The sequence below is a fragment of the Aulostomus chinensis genome, chromosome 7 (genome assembly GCF_037954235.1).
Source record: "Aulostomus chinensis isolate RoL2024-O1b breed Wild chromosome 7, RoL_Achi_v1.0, whole genome shotgun sequence".
Lineage (NCBI taxonomy): Eukaryota > Metazoa > Chordata > Actinopteri > Syngnathiformes > Aulostomidae > Aulostomus > Aulostomus chinensis.
In genome coordinates, this window is record NC_141326.1 from 15,781,790 (window position 1) to 15,799,146 (window position 17,357).

Below are 17,357 nucleotides of genomic sequence, written 5' to 3' on the forward strand. Positions count from 1 at the left end.
ACTCTACCTACAGTCTCTATCTGATGTGAAGCAGCATTACATAAACCTGACTCTATTCATGTTCTCATTCTTTACGCAGCTCTGATTATATCTTCGTGATAGTTGGAAGGATTTCAACAATACTCATTAAATACATGAAACTGAGTGAACGGAAAGCATCGATCTGGGTGAGCAGATTGTCAATATGATTTAAGATAATGACAGAAGAGGAAAATACAATAGGACAATCAATCTTTTTTGTTTGTAGATTTGATGAAGCAGAATGGATTTCCTTTGATTTCTCCAAGGCTCTTTACTCTTTGGATTAAAGATCCAACCACATATTCACCTCCTGATTTATTAATTATTCATCTAAGAGGAATAAAGAAGAAATATATTATTTTGAGGCCATAAGATGTAACACTTCACTTCAGTTTAGTTAACTTGTGGCCACAAAGTGTCTCTGTTTTCACTGAATGTAGTTATTCTATATTTTTGAATATTAAATCATATATTGTGACCTCAAAATAACTCAAAGGAACACATTTTGTATGGTGGCCTAAATTTTTGTCAACAACAACATAAATTCTGTTGACTTTCTGGGGCTCCATAAGAAAGAAATAGCTAAACTCACTCATTAACTAATCGTATGTGTGAGAAACAACTTTATCTCAGCCTTTCAGTAGGCTAATTTCCACATAGATCCAGACAAGTCAGACAAGCACGCATTTCATCATTGAGCACCCTTCCTTTAACCGACCCTCAAAAATAGCACAACACAAGCCAGAGGTCAAACATTCGATGGAAAGTTGACTCTTATGAAGCCAGAAATGACGCTGGAGGTCTAATCCACTACGCTGTGAATGCAATACGGAGGCGCAGTCGTGCTGTGAGGTTTATTTCTATAACCGAGTCCCTCCTCTCCTCAGGCTGGTCGCTGGAGGTTGATGTCGCTGCTAGAGTCTTCAGGACAGGACACAACTAGGTAGAGCTAGCCGGGGGGACATCCAGGCTCCGAGAGAGAGGACAAGTGGGCGATGTTGCAGCCAGGATCTTGTTTATGGACACTGAGGGAAGGCTGTTGATACAGTCCAGAGGGCTTGTAGGTACGCAGGAAGGTGGAGAGGCAGCCTAATCGCCGCAGTATTTTTAGATCACTTCTGAAAGGAATACAAAAATGTCGTCTCCAAGTCCGGGCAAGAGGCGAATGGATACCGACGTGGTGAAACTGTATCCTTTTCAGAACATCAACATAAGGCGAAATAGCCGAATCACATCTTTTGGTTTAATTCCAGTTCTCTGATGTCGATTACGTACAGCTGTAAGGATGTGGATATTATTGCTGCTTGCTGTGTGGCATAAATAGATTTTGTGAAAAGTGTGTAACTGTTAACACTTGGATGTCAATGGTCGTCCTGTGACTAACGTTTGGTTGTACGTGTTGGCATCCGCTAGCTAGCTCGCTGTTGAGTTGCAGAATGGCGAGCAGGACACACATTCAATGATATTTGTTTGCGTGAACTCACTTGCCTGCTAGCTAGCGTTAGCATGCTAATACATTAGCAGTGCCGTTGCTACTTGTTTGTATCGGGAATTAGCAACGGAATCTGTCGCAATATTACGCTTGCCGTTAACTCTCTGTTAGCCTCAGCTACATTGAGATATTTAGGATAAATATGCGCTATCCCATCGGGTTGACAACACAAGTAGAAGGATTAGCAAGGATATTTGTACGGTTGGAAAACGTTTTAGTGCACGGACACATGTATGTTGTCACTGTTTAACAGGGTTGCTAAGTTAGCGGGGTAGCCTGCCACCACCAAGAAAGAACAAATAAGGTCGATGTTGCTCAGCAGAGACGAGCTTTGACACATGACAAATCCCATTAATACTAGAAAACGGGGAAACCTGATTATCTTTCTCAAGTGTATATTTAAATTGTCACCATTTTATAAAAACGCTTGTAATGTGAAGACTAAGAAGACAAATGAGTCATAAGTGAAGTCACTGTTGGTACGTATCTACAAAATAGAGAATATAGGGGAAAAAAACGTTATATATATCTTAATATACAAACGCCCAAAACATCATATTGTTAACATTATTGACCTTTTGTTTTTTTTCCCCCTCTTCCATAACACGACTCTAAAATGTCACACAATGTTTTTAATGACAGTTGCTTCATGTAGTCTTCCAGTGTGGTCATTTCCTGATATAATTATCATCATGTTCTTAGAAAATTATTTTCAGAGCTCCAATGAAGTTTTGATGAAAGGTTTTCTGACAGCGTGAGCTCAATTGTTTTGTTTTTGTCCTGCAGCTAGATGCGGTGTTCTGATTGGTCAGCTTGTTACCATCCGGAACATGGTAGAGGGCGGGGCTTCATTCACAGCTGATTGAGGTACAACAACATTCAGTCCATGCAGGGGCAGGCCCACACACTCAGGCTGAGGGGGTCAACAGCTCTTTTTTTTTTCAAGGTTTTTAGAGAAGCTAAGTAACGAGTGACAAGATCAAAAATCAGTCGAGTAAAAGAAAATTAGTGACTAACGTTTGAAAGAATTGTTAACCGTTTTATGCCTCCTTTGCATACCAGCAGGCATCGTTAAGATAAAAAAACAAAGGAACAATAAATTTGTAAAAATTGGAAAGGAAAATTATCGATTCTGATAACTAATTTGTGGTTTAATGATGATTTAATTATGACGATTTAATTTAATTATTTAATCGTAAATGCCACTGTAATGTAAGGGGGTGCTGTTTATTAGTCAACATGAGTCAAACAAATTAAGATGTACCTTAGTCTGAAAAAAATATTATTTTTGTTGGCAGTCCTTTTACCAGATGTTGTCAGGCATCAGAAAATAAATTGTGAAAATAGTGCAATATAGTGAAAAGGGTTCATATGATTTGAGCGTAGAAATTTCAAAGCCTGGAAAGTTAAAAAAAAAAAAAAGAAAAAAGATAAAGCCAGAAATTTTGGGGAAAGTTCTTTAAATTTTCTTCATTTATCCTCCTAAATCTGTTTTGGGTCAAATTTGTTTGTGTCAAAACTCATCACTAAATGTTTAGTTAAATATTGCCCCTGGTAAATTTTGACATGTTTTTTTTTAGTTCATTTTTCATGTGCAGAGAGATTTTTCTGAGAATGTTTGATCAATGAAATGTAAATTCATGGAAATCCGTTGTTAAAAAATATGTATGAACCCTGACTAACTGCCTTTTGCCAAAAAAAGAATTAAATATATAAAGGGGCGTTTAAAAAAACACTGTAGAAAAGTTGAAGTGATTTTATTTAAAAAAAAGTTTCTTAGACGATTCAAAATGTATCAAAAGGAAGGCTTAAGGTGTTAACAGAGCTGATTCTCTTTTATACATTATAAACATATTAAATATTCTATTTAAGTTGTTTTTTTTTTAAAGTAAAAGACGTATGGCAATGGTGTTTAGTACAGTAGGCCTTTATGGTTCAACCAGGAGCTGCTTTGTCCTGGCAGATTTCATGATGCCTTGTTAAATTGGTTTTTCCTCAATGATTTGATGTGCTTTATTTGTTCAGAATATCAAGTTAATAAATTAATATATGACATGTTCTACACAGTAGAAGAGACCGGTTTGTAACATCGGACTGCAGATACGCGGTCACGTCCACAGAAGAAACCGTTCTTTTTGTTTATCATAGTTGTCAGTCATCATAAACATCCATCCATCCATCCATTTTCTTCCGCTTATTCCTGTTAAGGGTGGCGGGGGGGCTGGAGCCTATCCCAGCAGCCTTCAGGTGAGAGGCAGGGTTCACCCTGGACAGGTCACCAGTCCGTCACAGGGCCAACACATAGAGACAGACAACCATTCACACTCACAGTCACACCTACAGTCAATTTAGAGTATCAATCAGCCTCGTCCCCTCTTGATGTCTTTGGACTGTGGGAGGAAGCTGGAGTACCAGAGAGAACCCACACAGGAACAGGGAGAACATGCAGACTCACACAGAGAGATCCTGTGCTGGAGCCGGGACTCAAACCAGGAACCTTCTTGCTGTGAGGCAACAGTGCTGACCACTGCACCACCGTGCAGCCTCATCATAAACAATAGATGAGAAACTTAAGAATAGATGGCGGGATCCAGCGAGGACAGCATGCTTGAGGGTTCTTTCCAGCCAACCTCAAACCGGAGTGTGGACACCAGTGAGGAATGGGAGCAGCACGTGCACCACGTTGACAGATCAAGTACACTTTCTGTTCGCTCAAAAGCTACTTAACATCATCATGCTGCTTCTTACACTGACAATTAGAGATGTAAAACTGAAATAGAACCATCCTACAAACGACTAACATCATTCCTGCTCTGAGTGTTGTCTTCTCTTTCCAAGAAGACCAACATCTTAATGGAGGTATGTCCTCAGTGCACTGAGAGCTTCTCCTGATGCGTTACTCTTGAGTGAACATATATTGTTGTTGGGTTTCTATGGATAACCCTCAGGGAAAGGCATTAGAGAAAGATGCACATTTTTGCTACTCAAGGCTACATCTATAACAGGTTTTATTTTTAGGACCCAAAGCCTTAGATCACAGTTGATTTTTTGCAGTAGTTTGCTATCCTTTGAGTGACCTTAGTCATTTTTTTCCTAGTATTATCATCTGGATTTCAGCAATTTGGCTAAATGAGCTCTTCCACTACCTTGGTTGGACTGCTGGAATGGAGGTTGGTGGAAGGATTTATTTCAGGGTGATGAAACAGGGTGTAACAGTTTCATGTGTAGTTTTAGTTTAAGATACACAGTGTGTCTTTATGTCAGACTCGCACAGTTGCTGATCAAATACACTCAGCCTCTCTGTTTGACAGCTCCCTCGGTCATATATCACTTGCTTTTCACCACACGCTAGGATTATGACACGTCTTCTCTGCCCGAGTCACATTCCATTTCCTCCAGCTGCACGATACCTGCAAAATAGATGAGAGATCTCAGCAGCTGAGAGCAAGTTTGTGCTCAGCACACCGAGTCTTGTGTTGCTGGTTGAGGGAAGAAGAAGCTGACGAATGAGACATTCGCCATCAAGATGGCAGAGGCTGTGACTGAGACGTCGCTTCATTATTTATTTGGAAACTCGGTACTTTCAAGATGTTATTTGTGTTGTTTTCTGTGTTTCCAGAAAAGTGAGAATTCCGATCATTTAAAGGAATGGGAGTGGCTGCCAGTGTTCAGTCAGTCAGTAGAAAAATGTTTGAGAAGATCCTGTCATGACTCATTGTGTGGGGTTGTTTTGCTGCATTATTGATCTCACTGCCATGACCCCTGTTATTGATCCCATATCTGACCTCTGCCCAGACAGATTCAGAGACAGCAAACCAGTTTGCCTGTTTAAAAAAAAGAGAATTTGATGTTGCCACTCTGTTGTTGCCTGGTATTTGAGCCTTTTCCTTAACCAGTCCTCAGCATCGAGAGCAAGCATGAGGTCACCATCCTGAGTGGACTCAACGAGTTTGTGGTCAAGTTCCACGGACCGCCAGGAAGTAAGAGCCTCTCGTATCGACTCTCCCTCCCTCTCATCAACCCTTGCATGACACATTCAACTCGGGCCCCATCTGATGAGTTTGAATTTGTTTTTTTCTCCATTTGGTAGATGATACAATTTCAGAAATTCAATTATAAACCCAGACTTTAATTAAAACCTTTAATCAAGCAACTAACTGTCTTTTTTGTGTTTGTTTCCAGCACCGTATGAAGGCGGTGTGTGGAAGGTTCGAGTGGATCTACCAGATAAATACCCTTTCAAATCACCGTCAATAGGTGTGTGGCAAGGACATGTACAAGTATCTAAACCTTCATGTTCAATCACACTCACACAATAAAATCTTCTTTTTTTTTTGGACAGGATTCATGAACAAAATCTTTCATCCCAACATTGATGAAGCGTAAGTACATGGTAGTGTCTTTGTTATTTTTCATGCGTATTATTTTGTCTACGATTGTAAATTTCATTCCCATCACGTTGAAAGTACCTGAAATGATTCGTACGACTGAGGAGGAGCCTTTTCTCTGCAGTACTCTACTTTGTTCTCACTCCTGTGTGTCTTTCCTCAGGTCAGGAACTGTGTGTTTAGATGTCATCAACCAGACTTGGACAGCGCTGTACGGTAGGTCACGTGAAGTTCTAGCACTCTCTCGCTAAAAGTAAGCGACAGTAACAGCCAATAACAGACAGCCCCTGCATCCTCCCCGGAGCATCTTGTTTTAATCAGCTTACGTGTTACTGATAACTGCTGTTTGTATTGAGGTCATGCGCTGACCGCTGGTCGATAAGAAGGCGTAACCGTATCGCAGTGTCACCCTCACCTGGAGGGGATGTTCCTCACGTTCTTCATATCGGTTGTTTAAGGGATTACAGGGAATCTCTACAAAATGGCCTGGTCAAGGGAATTAACCCATAAATCAAGGGATCAGATACAAGTGCATCCCGATGACGCTGTTGAATCATTTTAAAACCTGTTGTAAATCTTTTGGACTGAATGAGAACGGTTTGGTTTTGTCAGGCCGATGTGAATGACAGTCACTTTTTTATTTTTATTTCACCTTTATTTTACCAGGTAGTCACTTGAGATCAGGTGATCTCTTTTTTGAGCGAGACCTGGCCAAAATGGCAACATCTAAAACAAGCAAAATAACACAAAATCAGACAAGAACAAACAAAGCAACGTGGTACAGAGAAAAAAAGCGAACAGTGAAACAAGGCCAGAAGTTAAAAGTCGAAGCAAGAAGGCAGAGGGAAGCTGGGCTTTACAAAGGGTCACTGAGGAGAGAAGGTCAGGTTAATGGAAATATGACACATTATCCAGCAAAACAATTACATTGTCCCATTTCAGTCTTTAAAATGTCCAATGTCCGTGTTTTAAAATTACACACACATCACATGGATTCAACCAAACCACAGCTGTCTCTGCTGAGGCTCTGTCCCCGCCTGACAACCTCGACGGGGTGTGAATGCGTTGTAATATTCTAAAGGAGCTTCCATCGGTTCGTTTTTCCCATTGCCTCTCATCCACAGGCCCCATGTGTCTTCACATGGGCTGTATGTGTGAAAACACTCTGATAAGCGTTTGGTTATTTTGCGGAGGTCATGTGACGTCGCTGTGACGAGCGCTTGATGACCAGCAGCCTAAACATTTCAACACAGCTGTTAACGTTGTCAATGCAGCTGCTTGGAAGCAACGTTCTACACTCGAATATATTCAAAACACACAAAGGTCCCTGTGTTTGTCACTGGAAAATGTACAAATTCTGTTTTATTTCTGTCAAATGTTGTCTGATAGACCTTCTCAACGGCTGTGGAATGTTTTTGTCTGACAAGATGTACCTAAGAAGTAGATGTCATAATTCAAGTGAATATGGAACAATAGGATATTTAAATTTTGTGGTTAAATGGTGTTCAGTGTCCAACCTGTCAAGTATAACAACTCATCAATGATGTCATCAGTGTCTATCTATCTGGGTTACACTGGTTAGAATGTTTATTAGATAATTAACATGTCGGAATTTAGACAACGTTTTTCATTTGAACACTGTTAGTCTAAAGTAATATTAAAAAAAAAAAACTCTTCCAGTTTTTCAAGTCCAGCTGATAACCTTGAATAGTACAAAGGAAAACTGCTGTGGTTTAAAAAAAAAAGAAAAAAAAAGAAAAGTTTAAAACCTGAAGAATAATACAAGTGTCAGAGTTGCTTTTTCAATGGAGTGAAAAAATAACAACTTTTCTACCGCAATGCTTCTAAAAGCCCTTTATAACAAGTCAGTGTGTCTGTATAAAATAAGTTTTGGAAAAACAGAGTTACCACAACGGCTGCCGCATTATTATTAGGACAATATTTTACCACAAGAAGTCACATATGCATCATAATGGAGAGAAAAACCGCCTTTATGAAGGGAGGCAGCCAACCAGAAGCCTCTGAAATATCTGTGTTCCCTAAAGAGTGCAGAGGAAGCTAAGGAGAGTTTCCTCCAGCATCAACTGACTGACAAGCAGATGTCTGGTTGACCCAAAGCCACCACACAGTCACATGACGAGTTTCTGACAGCTGCGTGATCACCGGCTCATATGACAACAGCTCCAAGCAGCTTAACAGTGTCCAAGTCAGCGAGTATCAGTTTCCGCTGTGGAGAGAAGACATTGGGGCTGCGGGGTTTGATGGCTGGAGTGGCAGCAGTTAAGATGGTGATAAACTGCCAAGATCTCTGAGAAAACTTCCTCTGGCCATAAAGACATGGAGCTGCAGTTCTAGTTGTACCATTCTTGGGTGGTAGTGCACGGGCAGCAGGTTTTAGTCATGACTCACCTGCTTGCACCTCATAACAGACTGACACCAACTTGTGTGTCAGTTGTCGTGTCAAGATAGTCCCTGCTTAAAGAAACCAAACCCTTACGAGATGGACTGGCGAGTTAACTGGTGGTTTTTGAGTTTTAATTTGAAAATCCACTCTTACAAATTGGTAAACTTACATTCATCTGTTTTTACTCAAACTTTCAAGTGCTAAGATTGTTTGTCTAGTCAGTAAACAATGCAACTATTCATCCAGCTGCTTGAGTTGAATGTGATGATGCAATGGTGACCTCTAGTGGATGATGATGGTAATGCGAGCGATAACCCAGCTGATTGAACTCTGTACTAACTAATATTTCTCCCCACGTCCACCAGACCTCACCAACATCTTCGAGTCCTTCCTGCCTCAGCTGCTCGCCTACCCAAACCCCATTGACCCTCTGAACGGGGACGCAGCCGCCATGTACCTTCACCGACCGGAGGATTATAAACAGAAGATCAAAGGTTGCGTGGTTAATTAGATAATATATGAAGCCGACACTTTGGGGAATAGAGTACTGCTGCACCTACAGAGACGAGCTGATGGCTAGTTAGTGTAGCATCAAGGGTGGTAGTGTTAGCATACCTCCGCCAATAGATCAGGATCAGGGTCTGTGTTGTTGTGTCAGAACTAATCATGGTCATTCTCTCTCACGAAGTTAGCCGTGATTAGTCGCAGCTGTCACTCTTCTGGGCATCAAGAAATGTCCTGGGTGGCTGCCCGGAGTTACAGTGGTGATTTCTTCAAATCACTAAATCACTGCACCCAACTTTTTTTCTTTTTTTCTTCCAGGAAAGTAGTTCAGAATATGTTTATGACTCTCAAAATTACCATGTCTCATAATTTTAGATTATTTGGTAGCAAATATAAGGCACAAATGTAGTTGAAGTTACGCGGGCAAACACTTTTGGAGAAGGGTACTGGATGAACTTTGACAGAGCTAAGCTAAGCTACCTAGCGGTCAGCAGGTCACTGTGGGTCTCAGCTCCCAGATGCAAACACAGTGGGGAGAAGAGTGTTCATCTTTTTGTCTGGCTGGTGCGAGGATGGGAAAATAAGTGTATTGTCCAAAAAGTTCTTTGTAGTCTTTTACTACGTCTGCTGATACAATCTTGTCAAGCGAGCAAGTAAAACTTCCCAAACTGTGCTCAGATTTACTCCCTCATGCTTCACATACCTCAGTCAGTGTGAAGGTGCTGGAGGAGCGAACCTGCCGTTGCTAAGTTGCTGTGAACGTCATCTTTGTCCTTCATTGTCATCCATCTGTTTTTTTTTTTTGCTTTAGAGTACATTCAGAAATATGCCACGGAGGAGGCGCTAAAGGAGCAGGAGGAAGGAGGGGGCGACTCATCTTCCGAGAGCTCCATGTCAGACTTTTCGGAGGACGAAGCTCAGGACATGGAGTTGTAGTGAAGGGCCGGCTCCTGTCGCCCACATCTCGCAACAAGACTGTCATTTCCTAAAGAGCAGAAACTTAGTGCTATATTCATATTTAAACAAGACAATTTTTTACAGCAGCACAAGGATTTTTATTGCTACACAAGGATTTGCAATATGATAATGCAGAAATATTATCCCCTCTTTAGGAATTCATGACCACCTGCCCCACCAGCCGTCCCCCTTCCTCTGGCACCTGCTGGGCCTTTCAGAGGCAAAAAATTAGTGTGACAAACTAAGCAGTGACACAAACGTGGGGGGGTGGGGGCCAGGACGTCATTAAAGACCACTGTCGTTGGCACAAAACTAGACTGTTTACACTCAATTTCCCATAAGCCACAAATCTCCTCTGTTCTAACACATCCCCCTGGTCAGCCATGTTTTCCTTGCTGGTGGATGCGGGAGGAAATTTTTTAGAGTGGTCTCAACTTCAGAACAACAAGGACTCCCATATTTTAAGCTGTCAACTTTCACCTTTGCTGCTCTGAGGAATTTCCATCGCAGTCGTCTTCTGCTGCAGACAGCCCCTCGGAGCAGCCTGCAGATGCATCACACACGAGGAAACGTCAATGCGTCAGCTACGACAAGTCACACAAAAGACTGCAGCGTGCGTGTGCCTGCCTGCGCGTGTGCGTGTCTGTGTGCCTGCATGAATGTAAATCCTTGTACGAGTGGCGCATCAGTAACCGGTGTTTCGCTGAGCTCCGGATGCTCAGCAGGCATCAGAGAAGTCACAATCCTTCTCCTTCTCAACACCAATCTCCTGCTCCTTCTCTCCGTTTTAGGAAAGTGTTTGTCAATCTGAGTATCTTTGTTTATTGTGGCATGACACAGAATTAAAGTTGTGTTGAGTCTGTGGCGCTGTAGGTGGGGGGGCGGACACTCCGTGAGTCGGACAGGAGTTTGGTTTTCGTGGCGTTGCAGGAATTATCCAGGTCCTTGTTGAATTGTTGAATTTCTTAACTTTGCCTATTGCTTGTGCTAAACTATAATAGGTGTTTGACTTGCGTAGGGGTAGGTCTTTTTCTTTTCTTTCTTTTTTTTGCAGGTGGTGAATCATAATGTATGTTTTAATACTTATATAACACACTAGTTTAAAGAACTAATTGTCCTGTGAAGATGAGGAGAAGTAATACATCTTTGTCTGTGGGATGAATCTTTGTTAAATCAAATCCTCCAAAGACATGTTGCACCCCTTCTTATGCAAATGTGGCCATCTTTGTCATCGTAAGATGTGTTTATCCAACAAAAGTGCTCTTTGTTTCAGCCATCCTAGACATTTCTTTCCCTTTTGGTGGGGGGGTGGTCACATTTACTTTTTCATGCTGTTGATGGCTTGTTTTCCAAAATGGTGGGACCAAAATTGAATGGATCTGCAAGCTTAGCGTCATAAAATCCCCTCCGAACTCTTTAGTTTACACATTAACATGTTCCTCAAGTAGTCCGACTTACAATTGGACGTTTCTGAGGAGCCAAAATGTTAGTGTGACTGTACCTAACAGGAGCAGAAACCAGCAGGCGTTGCCATAGTAGCGATAGTTTACTGGTTTTTAAATTTACTCATGACATTGCAGGTCCGTTTCCATCAGGATGTACGTGCATCTCTGTCAGGAAGCAAAGTCTGAATCTCAATGATTTGCCATCAAAATCTTATTTGGAGTGTGAATTGATTGTAATATGAAACTGAATTAATGATCCCTTTATTGCTTTTCTATAAAATGATAGGAGGCTCTCGGCCGGGGTGATTTGCAAGAGGGCATTTACATTTGTTTAGAAGTTAACACAAGTGTTCAGTAGCCTTGAAATTACTCTTAATTTGTCTCGATACCCAAATATAAGTTGGCTTAATTCTTAGGATGTGATGTCACAGTCAGTTTTTGTCCAGCCTTGTTTGTCATCTCCTGGATTTATCAGTGTGTTATGTATTTTTTTAAACAGTGACAAACACACACATCTATTCGATGCCTATAATTTGTCAGAATGTTTTTATTTTTGACTTTTAAGCCCTATGTCCAGGATACAGGCGGAGATATCCCTGATTTTTTTTAAAAGGCAAAAAATGAATAAATGTGCTTCCCTTGTAACTTGAAATAAAAAAAATAACAAAAAATATTTAGCTGTGTATGTCATTGACATGTAGTGTCTCTCTTGTCCACCAGGTGGCGGTCTGTGTTTTACAAGCCTGTCCGCCTCCGTAAAGCTGTTCACTATCAAAGCTGAGCTGTCTTCCGTTAAAACTTATATATTTGTATTTTACAAATGCAAACAGAGTTCAGCATTGGAAAAAAAATGCTACTGAACAACAGTAAAGACTGAATATTGATTTAAAGTATTCATATAAAGTATAGCCGGCATAAAACGGGATGATAACTGGTGTTTATTTCAGTATCAATAATATCTCGAATGGATTTGGAGAAAATAGGTCATACCATTCGGGAGCTTTGAAAGAAAAAAGATGTTTTTTTCCCCAAAGAGTATCGTGTGAATGATAGACTTATTGTTTAATTGACTTGAATAATATTTTTTTACACACACTGACAAGTCAGCAGGAAAGTATTGAAAATCATTACATTTCTCTGTCAGTTGAACAGTAATTTGTTGATGGTCCCTAAGTGAAACACCTGATGACTCTGAGGTCCATCAACCTGTCGTGAACTCTCAGCTCAGGGTGAACCGAGGAGCAGGCGCCGCCAGATCCTGGGAGTGTTGTCATGCTGTTGTTTATTTTTAAATGCATTTGTCATTGTTAATGTGTTGTTAGAGTTGATTTACAGCCAGTCTCCTTTATTTAACTCGTAGTTAAAATTACATTTAGCTTGACCACGGTAAAAACCACATGGATTTGACCATCAAGATTATATTTTATTTATCTCTGCTTCTGAATGAATGAATGAATGAATGAAGACCTTGCACACTCCGGTGGTCCTTTGTCTTAGATGCTCTTTAAAAGAGAGGCAGGAACGATCCTATGAAATATTCATTGACGTGCGTCCATCTTCTTTTCTTTGCATATTCAGTTTCGACAACAGTGAAATCCAGACGCAGGTGGGAGGGTTTGGATCCCTGCCGTAATTCCTCACATAGATCTAAATAATCCTCGCTGTGACATGAACAAACTATGGTTGATAACCTCTTTTAGGAGAAGAAATTAAGCTAAAAAAAAAATGATGCGAGATGTGCGTGTGTTTGATTTTAATACTGACCATCACGCATGGCCTTGGTAAATATCTGGATCTTTTCTTTAAAATAACAACACACCAAAACATAAAAACGGAGAATGTGCCGCAGCTGTCGGGTGTTGTGGTGGGTGTCAGAGATGTCACTAATTTCAATCAGCCAATAATTGAGAGTAGCGAGTGAGTTCCAGTGTGAAACAATGATATCGGTGTGTTAATAAAGTCCCGCCACGATGACTGAAGCTATTTCAGAGTAAGGCGAGCCGCAGCAGCAGGAGCAGCAGGAGCAGCAGTTCTGTTCAGAGGGCGATAGACGCTGCTGGCCGGCTGCGCCTCCTTCATAATGCATGGAGAGGACAAAGGGTGCACGGCTGGATTTCAGTGTCAACTTTGAAACAGCCGTAACCCAAACCTGCCCGACCCCACTATGACGGCTTCACATCAGCGGAAAGGATGATGCTTCTTTTTCCACCTGCAATCTGTCTAATAATCACCGGCAGCAGGTACACGGGCTCCGGAAGGACTATATAAAGAAGAGCAGAGGAGGCCCGGGCCGGAGAAACTTCCCGTCCTGCGCAGGGATGATGAGAGAGAACGGAGCTTCAGGCCTGGATGCCACACCCGGCGGAGGCTGGTAGGTTTGATGGAAAACTTCAGGATGGAGCTGAAGGTTAATAACAGCTAGGAGTAATTGGTTGTGTCTTCACTTTAAATTCGCATAAAAGTGAGTTCTTTCTGACTTTTGGATGCCTAAATTAAAACCAAAAAGCATACCAAGTATTCTGATTTTTAAAAAAAAACTCTCTTAAACTATTTTGGCCTGTTTTGAAAAGGTTATCTCACTCAGCATCGCAACTGCAGTGCGCGTCCTGCGCGTAAAAGGCGCAGAGGAAGTGAAGTACAGGCCTGCGTATACAGGCAGAAGGAGAAGGAGGAGGGCGACGTGGATTACTATTCTTCCACCGGGTTAAGATGCTTACCAACTAATTACCTGTCCACTAGAAAATCCCTGGTCATACCGCCCAAACAAGCAGGGAGCAGAGGGGGACGGACGAGCGGACTGAACAAAAGATAGCACTTTTAAAAAAAAGTGTCAGCTCTCTTCCATCGTCAAGCAGTCTTCAGTGAGCTTCATCATCATCATCATCATCATCACCATCATCATTCCTGTTAATGAAGACATTCTCATTTCTTTCTGTCTTTTTTTGACTGAAGTAATGTTGTGTGCTGTGAGGATTTTGCACCATCTTTACAAGGTAAGACACTTTAAAACCAAATTGTTTTAACAAGACTTCTGCTGAATCGACGTTGAAAGGTTCTAGTCTGCTTTTTGTGCGAATGAATTTATTTCATAACAGAACTAACAATGATCACAAGAGAAACAAGGCTTAACAAGAGTTTGTCTTGAAATATTGAGTCTGTAAAAGCTCAACTCTCTTAATGGAGAACTCTGAAGGTTTTTATTCACAAATGAAAACGTGATTGCACAAGGACTGAGGTTTTTCTTTTTTACCATCCACTCCAGCCTTGATTATGATCGGAACTCACTTGTTGAACAACTTGAATATGTTTGATTCTCCTCTTCAACTCCTCTTGAACTGTCACACATCCTCCGTCAGACATATCAGACATGTGTGGACTAATCATCGGACGATGCGATCATCACTCAGCAGAAACCAAGATATGAAGAGCAACTAAAACATGTTAATGCTCTCTCTCTCTCTCTCTCTCTCTCTCTCTCTCTCTCTCTCCCTCAAGCTTTTTACTCTATTGATCTCTCCCGGAAATGGGAAGATGAGCCCTGCTTTGGGACCCATTTGGAGCATCTCAAAAATCACTTAGCGCATCATTCCCCACAGCCAGAATCAATCTGAGCAGCAGACCTGCTCCTCCGCCAGGATCAGGGCGGCTCTCAGAGACGACAGAATTGCCCCCAAAATAATAAACCCAACAATAATTCAATGGTAATTTTTACGAGCTGTGAGCCTATTTCTGTCTGGGTTCTCTTTCAGTTCACTTGATGGGGAAAGTACAGGTGTGAGTATCCTAGAAAGAGATGGCGTGGTTGGATTTACTGTGTGTGATGAGAGGAACGGAGATAAATACTGACATTATTGATTTTTATCTTCATTTTTAAAAGACTCCTGAATAGTAAAGAACAAGTTGAACCTGAAGATGTCTGGATGTACCTGAGTAAGAAGGGAACTCTCCTCCTGTTCTGTGTATGGCACTGGTAGAATTCACTGTCACAGCACACTTTCAGTGAATTACCATAGGGCCATAAACAGAGTAGAGATTGAACCACACTGACTGTGACCACATCCTCATACGCATCTACTCCACGACTGCAGATGTGTTCTGTCTTCTTTGCCTGCTTTGGCACTAGCACATTTTTGCTGTGTTCTCCAAGTTTGAGCAATCATGTGTAGTGCCAATATAGGAAAAGAAGGATATACGGGCAGCGACCTCTGCAATTCTTAAATATCCTAAGAAATATTCTCTGTCTTTGCGAGAGAGGATGAACTATGGATCTGATCGATTGCACCGTCCCTCACAGATATTGCTGGTTGCGACTGAGTCTCTATCTGTTAGATGCCGTCTCATGTAACCTGAACCTCGGTCCCCCCCAGCTCTTGTGCTAGCAGCCTGTTCACTCTCCCGCAGTGTTTGGCAATGGTAGAACTCACTCTGGTGGGCTGGAAGGATCCGGTGGTTCTAGACTTGCCAACAACTGACTGAGAGCTTTAACCTGCCCTCCACCGACTCAGGACGTGCACAGAGGGTTATAATTTAGTAGATGAGAAATGTGATTGTTAGACCGGTCCAGCCTGAACAGAGATCAAGGTGCAGAATTTGGGTGTGTGAGTGACTGCAGGCAGAGCAGAGAGGGGGTTAAAATTTCTCCTCCCCCCTGAGTGTTCTTGCAGTCTCAGAACACTGTGGATCCTCCTGGAGGGCTTAACAACCCACAGACAGAAATACATCACAAGTCCAGTGGGTAAGCAGGGTCAAAACAGCACTACAGAAAATAATCCCACTCTGTCCATCTCCCTTGTCCTTGTTCCCACTTTACCTCTCGACATCTTCATAGTGGCTGGCATGATTGTGGCATCAAACCCAGAGCGTAATCTTAAACCTTTAACACTGAAGGAATGGACCAAGGGAGACTTCAGCCATGACCCATAAATCCATACTCAGGCCATTAGGCACTGAGTCGACTGTCATCTGCCTCGCTCGATAAATCAATGTTCTTCATGCTTTTGGTTGTGAAACCCACAACTGTGAATCCTGTGTTGGTGTTAGCAGCACCAGCTTGCTCACTTTATGGGGAACCTGATCTGATCTTCAGTCAGAGAGGAGAGACCCTGCATCAAACCGCTAAACCTCACCGACCCTCTGAAGTGTTGATCACCCTGAAGTCATGCTGAACTCCACATGGTAATGATATACATATATATATATATATATATATATATATATGTATATCATATTTTATCTTGCAAGGTATTGTCCAAAAAATATAAAAATGAGAGCTTACCAAAAATGTACTGTTACTCGTGCAAGTTCTGCGTAATTTGGCGGTGCGGAGGTTTAGCTTTATTGTTTCCAACATGGCTTCCAAGTAACGACCTCAATTTACTACCGAGAGATAAGAAATGCAGCAACAGAACGTTTTGGGGTTTTTTGACGGTGTTGTAGTTTATGTACAAAACGTCACAATCATCTCATCCAAAACATCCAACTTTGTCATCAGAGTAACGACGGAAAATGTCTTGATTTTTGTGATTTTTTCCATCGCGAACATTGCTGCAGGTTTCCCCCTCTTTTCCTCCTACCTCACAATCACGTGGGTTATCATATGATTTATACTGCGTTACTCTGAGACAGAATATCTATGGATTTTTCACAAAAACATCCTGGGTATCGGCACAGAATGTTACAAACTAAACCACTGCTGTTTTGGAACGTAAAAGAGCCTTAAAGGTACTTTGTTTTTTTTTGTAGAAGTGACCACTCGAAACAATTTGTAATAAATGTGTTATGGATTTATTGGAAACGTGCATGGAAAGACGACACCGGTGTCACATGATCCTGCGGATGGTTTTATACCACTCCAGAGAGGGATTTGGGAAGCGAGAACGTAGGGAGAAGACGCCAGCAATCAAACATTTAGGTAACAAATGTAGATTTTAAACTGTTTGAAAAAGGAGGAAATTTGAGCTGCAAATATGTTCTACCTCAGTTTAGACTGAGAAACGCTGAAGGCAGCTTTGAAAATACTCCAAGCGGTACCTCTGGGTTTCAGGATTGAGAAGAAGAAAAGCCCTCAAAACCAAGACTGAATATATGACTGGCTTCTGTGTGTGTTTGGTTGGATGGAAAAGCTTTAGTGATCTGTAGCTGATATA

General features: G+C 41.6%; 1 protein-coding gene across 2 annotated transcripts; it reads left to right on the top strand.

Annotated features, from left to right (window-relative positions):
• The first annotated feature begins 753 nt into the window (after window positions 1-753).
• LOC147258733 (ubiquitin-conjugating enzyme E2 H-like) lies at window positions 754-11,872 on the top strand. 2 transcript variants are annotated; one of them, XM_086208728.1, is made up of 8 exons: window positions 754-821; window positions 909-1,209; window positions 5,417-5,493; window positions 5,696-5,770; window positions 5,856-5,895; window positions 6,065-6,117; window positions 8,671-8,799; window positions 9,621-11,872. In XM_086208728.1, the coding sequence occupies exons 2-8, from the start codon at window positions 1,157-1,159 to the stop codon at window positions 9,743-9,745; spliced, it is 552 nt and encodes a 183-aa protein (XP_086064854.1). In that variant the 5' UTR covers window positions 754-821; window positions 909-1,156; the 3' UTR covers window positions 9,746-11,872. The 2 variants fall into 2 exon arrangements, with proteins under 2 accessions (XP_086064854.1, XP_086064853.1); XM_086208727.1 differs by having other exon boundaries at window positions 761-1,209.
• Window positions 11,873-17,357: the final 5,485 nt, after the last annotated feature.

Coding starts and splice junctions, on each gene's coding strand:
- LOC147258733 (XM_086208728.1), top strand. CDS start 1,157: ATGTCGTCTCCAAGTCCGGGCAAGAGGCGAATGGATACCGACGTGGTG. Junction 1,210..5,416: donor GATACCGACGTGGTGAAACT/GTATCCTTTTCA, acceptor ACCAGTCCTCAG/CATCGAGAGCAAGCATGAGG. Junction 8,800..9,620: donor TTATAAACAGAAGATCAAAG/GTTGCGTGGTTA, acceptor TTTTTGCTTTAG/AGTACATTCAGAAATATGCC.